The sequence below is a fragment of the Syngnathus acus genome, chromosome 16 (genome assembly GCF_901709675.1).
Source record: "Syngnathus acus chromosome 16, fSynAcu1.2, whole genome shotgun sequence".
Taxonomy (NCBI): domain Eukaryota; kingdom Metazoa; phylum Chordata; class Actinopteri; order Syngnathiformes; family Syngnathidae; genus Syngnathus; species Syngnathus acus.
The window spans coordinates 12436704-12446318 of NC_051101.1; the positions used below are offsets into that span (position 1 = coordinate 12436704).

At 45.8% G+C, this 9615-nt stretch overlaps 1 protein-coding gene across 5 annotated transcripts; it reads right to left on the reverse strand.

The window, feature by feature from the left end:
- Positions 1 to 1027: 1027 nt before the first annotated feature.
- Positions 1028 to 8695, reverse strand: LOC119136511 (glucocorticoid-induced transcript 1 protein-like). Of its 5 annotated transcripts, none has more exons than XM_037275097.1 (9): positions 8540 to 8695; positions 8040 to 8417; positions 5012 to 5157; positions 3171 to 3260; positions 2221 to 2340; positions 1998 to 2138; positions 1710 to 1911; positions 1513 to 1633; positions 1028 to 1442 (listed from the first exon to the last, which is right to left on the reverse strand). In XM_037275097.1, the coding sequence occupies exons 2-9, from the start codon at positions 8344 to 8346 to the stop codon at positions 1184 to 1186; spliced, it is 1386 nt and encodes a 461-aa protein (XP_037130992.1). In that variant the 5' UTR covers positions 8347 to 8417; positions 8540 to 8695; the 3' UTR covers positions 1028 to 1183. The 5 variants fall into 5 exon arrangements, with proteins under 5 accessions (XP_037130992.1, XP_037130988.1, XP_037130991.1 ...); XM_037275093.1 differs by having other exon boundaries at positions 2221 to 2343; XM_037275096.1 differs by having other exon boundaries at positions 2221 to 2343; positions 8040 to 8416; positions 8543 to 8685.
- Positions 8696 to 9615: the final 920 nt, after the last annotated feature.

Here is a 9615-nt window from a genome sequence, read left to right on the forward strand (position 1 = left end):
TCAACTACAAGCCAACAAAGACATCAATGGCATTTTTCACTTTCAAATCAAATAGATTTTTATTGCCAAGTTTGAGCATGCCAAACAAGGAGTTTGACTCCGGTACATCTCGTTCTCTGTACAACATTTAGGTAGCTAACAAGTTCATTCAGGACAAAAATTGACAATTATTCTCAAACATACCCTGATCTTAAACTCCCAGGAGGGCAAGAACTCAAAATTCCTACTAGGGGAAATGAGAAACCTTGAGAAGAGACCACAGATGGGAGGATCCCTCTTCCAGGATGACCAGGCTGCAATGGATGCAGAGAGGACACATAGTACAAATAATACAGACAGTTCAAAGATGAAGCGTCGAGAGCAGGATGTTATTGCACAGCAATGTCTCTGACACTCTAAGAGTGGTGTGAGTTCATCAAAGCGACAGCCTGGGCGAAGAAGCTGTTTCTATGTCCGCTGGTTTTGGCGTACAGCGCTCTGTAACGCCGTCCAGAAGTTCAAACAGACTGCAACCTGGGTGAGAAGGGTCTGTCGAGATGTTCCTTGCACGTTTCATTCATGTTGATATCATGTTTCATATTAATGAAACGAAAAGAATGAATCAGTGATATCACTGATATCATGTGCAGTGTTGATGTCTGTGGATGGTGTCCCATCACAAAGAACAAGAGCGGCAGTGTCCTTGTCGACTAAAAAGCTGATTGGCCAGCCCAAAGTTTTGTCTGAAATGTTTGCTGCCATGAAAACCAGCAGTTCAGACTCAAGTTCCATTAACAGTGGAGAAAATAAACAAAGTAGAAGAATACTCAAGTTCCATTAGCAGTGGAGAAAATAAACAAAGTAGAAGAATAAGGACAAGGACATGTCCACATAAGCACAAACATCTTCGTACATTTCCGACGCCTTGTGTTCTGATAGTCTGAAGTGCTTCTTTCCAGAGATGAAATCTATGAAGTAGCAATAAAGTGATTGAAAGAGAACCGGTAATGGACTTAATTAAAGCTAACAATGTTCACCGTTTGTTGTATTAGCTTCTTTTATGAGATTCTAGTTTTATTAGCGCAATTGGGAAAAAAAAAACTTAAAAAAAAAAAATTTGTGAGTGTGTGGACATGAGCATGATTTGGAATTAACGGAGTGCAAAACTTTTGGTTTTATCACGCTCGTCATGAGGCAGCGTCTTTTATATTCCTGACAATAAACCGCTGACGACCGCCTCTGCTTCTTGGCTGTCGGGCGAATGGCGCGTCTCCCGAGACTGGCCATCATTGCTTTGGGGACCGGTTGGGTCGGCGCTGGCACTGGCACTGGCGCAGGACACGGGCGAGAAGAGGGACGAGCAGAGCAGCTTGACGGGGCAGAAAGCTGAACCCTGAGGGATGAAGTTCACCTTGTTTTTGTCGGGACAGGAGAAGAGCGGGAATCCTTTCGATTGGCCACACCTTGCATGGACACAAGTGGTGATTAAATCTTTTTTGCACAGTAATGTACTACGTGATCCGAGCAACTTACAGTATCTCGTCAAAGACTTTGACCCTCTCGCAGCCTTCCGGTGGCTCCCGCTTGAACATGTAGCTGTTGTTGGGTTTGGGAGATGTGGCGAACTTGGGTAGCGGAGAGCCGCACGTGCCCTCTACAAACACAATTAAAGACAATACAATAAAGTATGGTGCATTTGTAAGCAATCATTTTTGTGTGGCTTCGTTAACCTTTGTCTACATCATCCGCGGAGGACGAGGGGCTTCCGTCCGGGGAGTGCAGGTGGTGCGGGCTGAGGGGGCTGCGAGGTCGGGGAGATGGACTGGACTCTCCACTAGAGGGGGCCTGCGTGTCCGTGTCACGGGTTTCCCCAATGTTGCTGTAGCGCTGCAGTGGGAAAGGAGCCCGACGGCCATCGGCGGCGTCCGTGGCCTGTTGTGAAGCGGAAACAATCACAACAACGTATGTAATAAAACACAAGACAATAAAGAATCTGAACTGCTCATCAGGAGTATTACCTGAATGGCGTGCTCCCAATCATGTCTGATGAAGACGTTTTCCAGCTCGTGGTTGATGGCCTCCACGCTGCTCGGCACTCTGCAGATCAGAGACTTGGTGGACAAAGAACAAGAAGATCCCTTATGCTGAAGAGGAAACATCTACAAAAAGAAAACCATGAAAATGAAGCGAGAGCTCAAACAACAACTTTATCGTAACCTAGGAAGCTAGTGGTGAAGTCACCTGTGAGGGACAGGCAGTGGCTGCATGTTGGCCGTGCGGCGTCCCGGACGTGGCGTCTCGCTCTTTGCTCTGCCGACTTCCTTGTTTGCTACGCTGAAGCTGCAGCCTGAGCTTGGCGATCTGCTGGAAGAAGAAGGTGGCGGTACACATTCAATCAACAAATGGCGACAAAGCAAATGAAAGTTAATGATGTGGGCCGTGTTGTCAATAATGAGCTCGTGATGACATAAAGACCCCAAAGGACACTTATGTCCTTTTAAATGAGCACAGAACCGCTTGAGTTCACCATTATTAGTATGATGGAAAATAAAAGCTCAAAGGTCTACATCAGATTTTCAGTTCCCACAATCGCCCTGTCAATAATTTACTTATAGCAAACAATGTTGAGTATCAAATCAAAGGCGCTATTCTGTCATTATGATCTCATATGATGACGCAATGACGCACATTTTTTGGGGCATGAGAACATCACTAAACTGCACCTCTTGCCAATTCAACACGATTCGAACCCATAAAGAATCAGCAAGGACGCAGAGCGCGATGCGGTCAGCCAGCCGTTTACAAAGCACGTCTGATGATGAACTGAGTTCAGTGAGCGGGGTGGTGGTGGGGGGGTCCTCCGTATCAGACGAAAACAGGATGCCCTTTATGGGCCTGAGAGACGCACTTGTGCTATGCAGACAAAAGGTGTGGTCTTCACCGCTTGCCACCACAAAGACGCCTCTCTCTGCACACTCCCACACATGCAGCGAGCGGCGCATTTTGCATGCAGCGCGCATTGGAGGGGACGTCAAAATCGGAGGGCCGCTTGCAGCTCGGGATGGAAGGATGTGCAATTCAGAGGAGACGGAAAAAGCTATGTGGAGGCGACGACACGTGTGGAGGGAAACTTCCAGAGAAATGACAAAAACACGTGTCGCTCCAGCTGCCACTTTCATTTGTGCGTCTACCTCCTTGAGGTGGTCCGCGCTGCCCCAGGAGGCCGATCTCTGGTGAGGACTCCCTTGGTCGGCTCCCTCGTCCATCCACATGCCCGGAGTCTGAAACGCACATTCTCATTTTAATATGTTTGCAACACAGCTATTTTTCTTCAAGATTACAAAAACAAAGATGTAAAAAAAATATATATATTTTTACAAATGTGGAGAAATAAAGAACTAAATCAAGACACTTCTTCTTAAGAATTCAGTGAGGTCGACTACCCGAACAACAAGAGGCTTGTACACGCTTCAGAAAATGTTGCAGGTCAAACACGGAAACATAAAAAGTGTGAAGGGTTTGATTGACGAGCATCACGAGGGACAAGTAGCCGCCGCTGCTGCTTTTTGCATACATTTGCATAATTCCTCCATTTCCTGTTTTGTGCTCTCAGATATGCAAGTGGATACACGGATGCCTCGCAAGCCTTTTGCGTCACGTAAACGTTTGCTACAGATGGTCAACACAATTTTGAGAGTTGTGTGATCCTCGGCGCCAGATAGCGAGCCAGCGGGCAGATAAAAACTTCCCGACAGCGATCCCACCCAGAGAGCGGCACGCAGGCGACATCCTCAAGAATCCAAAGCAGGAAATCAGCACCGCCGCCGCTTTCCAATGGAATTTCGATTGTTTAGATTGCACGCCGAGACACGCACGCCACTAAAGTTGGTCGGAGGAGGAGGCCGGCTTGTTTGCTGCTCGAGTCTAAAAATCAGCGAGCATGCCCACCGTAAAATATGGGTCAAAAAACGAGGCCCGTTTGGTTTGCGTGTGGGTGGTCTACTTTCAAACCACATCCGGAATAAGTCGACACGTTCCGTGTAAACAATGAGACCAAAAAGTGTTTCTCGAGGTGTTCACTTTTAGTCTGGTAAGCATATGACACTGATTTGCTGTCTAAAAGACAAAAAATAATGTTTTATATTGGGAGTAAATGATTCATATTACATGTAAACAGGCTTTAAATCAGGAGTGAACATGTTTCAAGACATTTTATTATGCGGTGTCAACCTGTTCTAACAGGTTTTCCATCGTAAGCATGAATGTGTTTTATCAGACGTGATTGTGTTTCATAGCAGCCATTACATAATGGCTGTAAATGGATTTTACTGCGGCGTTTATTTCCCTTTTTGTTTCGAGGGTACATAGGTTGTACTCGTGTCCACGCGTCCGAGGCTTTTCATATTTGAGGAATGTGCTGGGAGATTGTTTTGGTATTCCACTTGGATCTCTTTAACCTGTGATTTCCTCAACCGGGCTTAGTGGCGGAGTGTAGATCCACAATCACAGCCGAGTGCAGCGTTTTAATTGAAGGGAGGAAGAAGGAGAGAGAAAAAAAAAGCCGTTTGATGAGTCGGCCTTTGTGCGGCGGTTCCTTATGTTCATAAAGAGTGTGTGTTAGGCCCCCCCGGGCAATTAGCATGTCTATGGGCCCTCTGTGACACAAAAGGAAGGCGTTCTACGGGGCCACGAGGGCCAGGTGGTGAGCAGAGGGGGGGGATTTGTCCTCACTCAGGGGGGACAGGTGCAAACCACCGGCGGGGCTCGGAAAAAGAAAAAAGGGCCGAGGCCCTTTTGTGCAGGGTTAGCAGGAAGCGGTTGAGGGGAAAGTTCTTACACTTATTTGCTCAAGGATTGTTAAACGTGTGGACCGGCGGGCGCTTTGCTCGGCGTTGTCGGAATAATCCCCCTTGGAGACCCAAGGGCAGAAAAAACTTTTTGGGTTGTTGACACGATAAAGGAAGTTAGCCTCGCTGGATATCAGGTGTGAACCGGTTTCACTTGTAGCGTTTTTGTACCGCTTGTGTGTTACCTGAGTGGATTTGTCTTTCATGCAGTAGGGGTAAGGCCCGTGAGCATCTCGGGGCCACTGTCCGGTGAGGTAGGGCCCGGTGATGGCGTCCAGGGAAGACGTCCGGCGGATGGCGCTGGAGCTCCGCATCTGCAACTTGGACCTTTCTGTGAGAAATTTGCAGAAAAGAAGAGATGTGTGGTTGATATGCATTTTTTAATTGTGATTTTTCATCAAATACTTGTAACTTATTATAAGTATTTATAAATATTGTAAGTTTTAATATTGGATATTTCTGTTCATATTTTCCAAATTTTGTAGTACCGTCTACTTTTTCTTTTTTTTTTTAAATGATTTGACATATTGCCATAAGAGTCATAATCGCTCGCACACACACTGCACATTAATAGTTTATGCACACACAAAGACATTAGCAACAAGAAGTGCATTAGGGTTGCCAGGTTGGGCCCTTTCAAGAGCCGCAGTGAATATGATGAGCGCTAAAAAAATGCAGTACATTCTGTCCCTGCTCTGTACATACATTAATACACAAACACACTGGTATATGTAACCCCCCCGCCCCCCTTTTCTGTCTCCTATACACAAGCGGCCGTTGTTGGTAGAACATAGAGGGCCATCCAGCCGAAGGTATGGCCTATGTAAGCTCACTGGGCTACAGTACAATTCCCCGAACAAAGACGGCGGGCTACATTTCCATCAATATTGATACAGGGCCCGGCCAGGCCTCTCGGAGCAGGGGGATTGTGGTTATTTTCCACCGCCTCCGCACTTGCCAGACCAGAATAATCTCCCCTCGACGAGCCTGGCCAAGACGATCAAAGCGTCCCGATTTTTTGGGGAGGGGATGAAGAGTGATTATTTTCAGACTGGAGATGTAATAAAAACTTTCCCCGTTAGTGGACATGGGGAATGAATAGTGCCCGCATTTCCAGGGTTGATTGAACAGAGGGCAAAAGGTGAAAATAAATGTGGTGCCAATCAGTAAAAGCGCAGTGGAGAAAGCTTTCACGCAGACTCGCGGGAGATTGCGCACACGTCCAATTGGCGCCTTGAGATAAGAGTTCCATTTGTTCCGAAACAACACTCGTAACTCAAAGCACTCGCATCTCGAGTCATCTCTGCCCAATGAAATGAAAGGCCACTAATATTAATATGCCATATTTGTGTATGGTTGGGACCATTTCTAGAATAACGTAAGTCACTTTTCAAAAGGCAAAACTGTGCAACGTGCAAAAAAAAACACAAGTCTGTTGTTAATGTTGGCTGTGTCTCCCGCGAGCATTGTTAGCTTTGTTAGCATCGTTGCACCACTTCGACTCCAACAAAACAAGCAAGCGCTGACGAGTCGCTGCAAGAAAAAACAAAGATGTGCCAACGACGGTGATTAATAAAAACCCCACGAGCGTTTCAACACCGCTTTTCACATTCGGTCCGAGTCTGCACTTTTGAGCCGGGCCACAATAAAATGGGAGCCTTTCAGCACAGCTGCCACTTTGTTGATGCTCTTTGTTGCGGGGAGAAAAAAAAAAGTGGCGGGCGAGTGATATCATGCCGGCAACATGCGGAACATGACACTTGTGCCCCCTTTCCACCGCGTGACGCAGAAAGTACCTCCTCGGTTTGCCGCTGTTGGGTTTTCACTTTGTTGCAATGGGGCACTGGGGGGAAAAAAACGCACAATTTAGGAGACTGAAGGCTCACAATGCACAATCCAGGGCGAAGACTCATCAGCTACAAGCTAAGCCAATGCTAGCAGTTGCGAGGACTACATGATCAGTCCCAAGGGTGTGTTTTGACAGTAAGGTGGCGCCGATACGGTACGCCGGGCGGGAGGTGAGAGGTCGCCGCTCTCTGAAGACCAAAGTATGCACAGCATGCGGTCGTGCCGGGAAATGGCCGCCCTGTTGTGGAAGAAGAAGACAAGTACTTCTTCTCATTTCCTGCCGCGCACGCTACACTGATCAAGGTAGGTGGGCATCCGGGTCGGAGGAGTACGGCGTAAATATTCTTTAGCGAGGCTTGACTCGTAGGCAGAGTCGAAACTCGATTTCCCGTGTTAACCACTATACGCCGTGCGACCAATATTTTACATCATGGCTGTCACACTGCGACTGAGCCGTTGAGTACTAAACGTGAACCACTCGGCTGCCAACGGCCCTAACAGATGAATGCACCGTTGGCGGCATTTCGCCAACAAATTTCGTTTTGGAAAAAAAAAAAAAGAGTCAGCTGTGTGAAGCGCTACACTGCCAACAACCTTACACAGTTGTCTGTGTGTTGTACTGCCAACAGTATTCGTCCTACAAATCCCATGGTGGGAACAAAAGTCGAACCAAGAATTATGTGGTGATTGAGTCAATGATGTGAACCACATACACTGCCAATAGCAGAAATTGGTGTCACACTGCTAATAGTATTGCGGCTACAAATTCTGCGGTGAAAACACAAGCCAAGCTTTGAAGGGATGGAGTCATCTATGTGAACCACTACACTGTCACAGGCATTGAATAAGACTCTTAAATGTACTGGCCATTCAGGAATTTCACTAAAGTACAGATGGCCACCACGCCTCTGCTGCAGTTATAATTACACTTTTGTTTTTGGTGATCATGGTTAGGACTCCAAATTTTAAAGCACAATTTAGCCAGAAATTCTGTTTGAACTTTTTGATTTGCTGTTGTTCAATTTAGGGTGATAAGAATTTGAACACAATGTTTACTTTAAGAAATATTTGAACTTTGAATCGTTCGACTTTTGAGTCTGTGGTTTGAATTACATGTTAGTCTTCTGTGATGATGGTTAGACTCCGAATTTTAAGCAGTTTTACCCCTGGAGTGTGGTTGAACTCCAAATGTTTCAATTTTCCAGTTTCTACAGTTATAAATTCCACTTTCGTGCTTGTTGATGATTTTTAACCCACACACAAAAAAAGTATATATTTGAAATTTCTCATTTTTTCTGTATTAACTGTGTGGCTAAACATGAGGACTTACAACGTGGCATGGCATACTTTTTCGCGTTTGTTTACCTCTGGAAACAGGCGAGTCCGGAGCGCAGGAGGCGTCCTTGTTTTCGGGCGACAACCCCTGCTTACTTCCTGGGAGGAGGAGAGTCGGACTGGAGGGGGGGCTGGAGCCTCGGCTCCCCGCGGTGGCCCCGCCGTGGACGCTGTGTGGCGCCCGTGTCGGGCTGCCCTGTCCGCCGCGCAGCAGCTGGTAGGGCACGGTGGCGCGGAGCGGGTGCAGGCGACATCCACCGTTGCCAAACGAGCCCGGGGAACCCGCGTTACTGCGCCTCACCCGGGGCTGCTGGAGCGAGTTTCCGGGGACTGACATCCTTACCCAAAGTGGCCGACTTTTAGGAGCGAAAGCGGGGAGAGAAAAAGTGTGGCCACCAGCAGCAGCTGCTGGAGTAGAGGAAGAGTTAGCACAACACGTTAGCTTCCTCTTTTATTGCGTGAGTGCGTACTCAGCTCTTGCGCTCGAAGAAAAACAACAACGAAGAGACGTATTCTAATGTGAAACTTACCTTTAAGTTCGGTACAAACGCAAACTCGCAACTTAATGGTAACATAAATAACTTAAAGTTATATTTATAACTTGTTTAAAGCTTAGCTTAGGCCACTAAATATGAGTGTTGTCCATCTCGACCACTCTTCTAAATGACTTGTTTCGGCTTGACTACTAGCTGACTTCTAATGGGGCGGGCACAAGAGGCCGCTTGCCGGCTTGTGATTGGACAACAGTGATTTACAGTAACGCCGCCGATTGGTCCAAGCTTATCTATCGGTCGCACTTGTAGCCAATGGCGTCAGAAGCTGGGCTCAACATGTGTAATTATGGGAGAAGTTGTTCAGTTGTTGGAAAATGAAGAACTATTTTTTAAATTTGTTCACAATGTTCACCCAAATATTGTCCTATAGTTCAAATAACAATTCTCAGGCTACATTCATCACTTTTGTGCCAGGTATGGGACAAAACACAACTTGAATGTGATCAAATACTTTATTTTGAAGCACATAATAAAGATTTCAACGTCTAGGGACAAGTGACAAAATATCGGGGAAAAGAGTAACATTTCTGTGGCAAAATACAACTCTGTGGTCAACTGCTGCATTTTAGTTCCTGGCCAAATGCATCACTCTTGTGACAAAATATGAGGCAAATATAGCATGTTTCTGCCAAAATACCCACCCAACCAGATACTAGCACAAAATGTGACAAAAATATGTTTTAATGGCAAAATATTTCATCTAGTCTTTAAGTAAATTCATTGTTTTAAAAACGATTTAATTGTTGTGGAAAAACATGGCGATACGTGAGACCATCTTTGCGATTTAGAAATTCATTTTAGTGGCAAAATGTTTTATTACTGTAAGGTCGTGCAACTTTTAGTGGTCAAGTTGCATCTACTGTACATGAAAAATAATAGTTCAAACTGAACAAAAATCTCTTTTACACTTATTTCAATTGCTATAATAGTCCACTTTTGTTATCATTATTTTTCCTGCCCATTCATGTTGCTCATTTGCCTTTTCATATGTTTCACAGTACTTTGCTTAGAAACAAAACTCGGAAATTTAAAATATATATTTTTAAAAGACT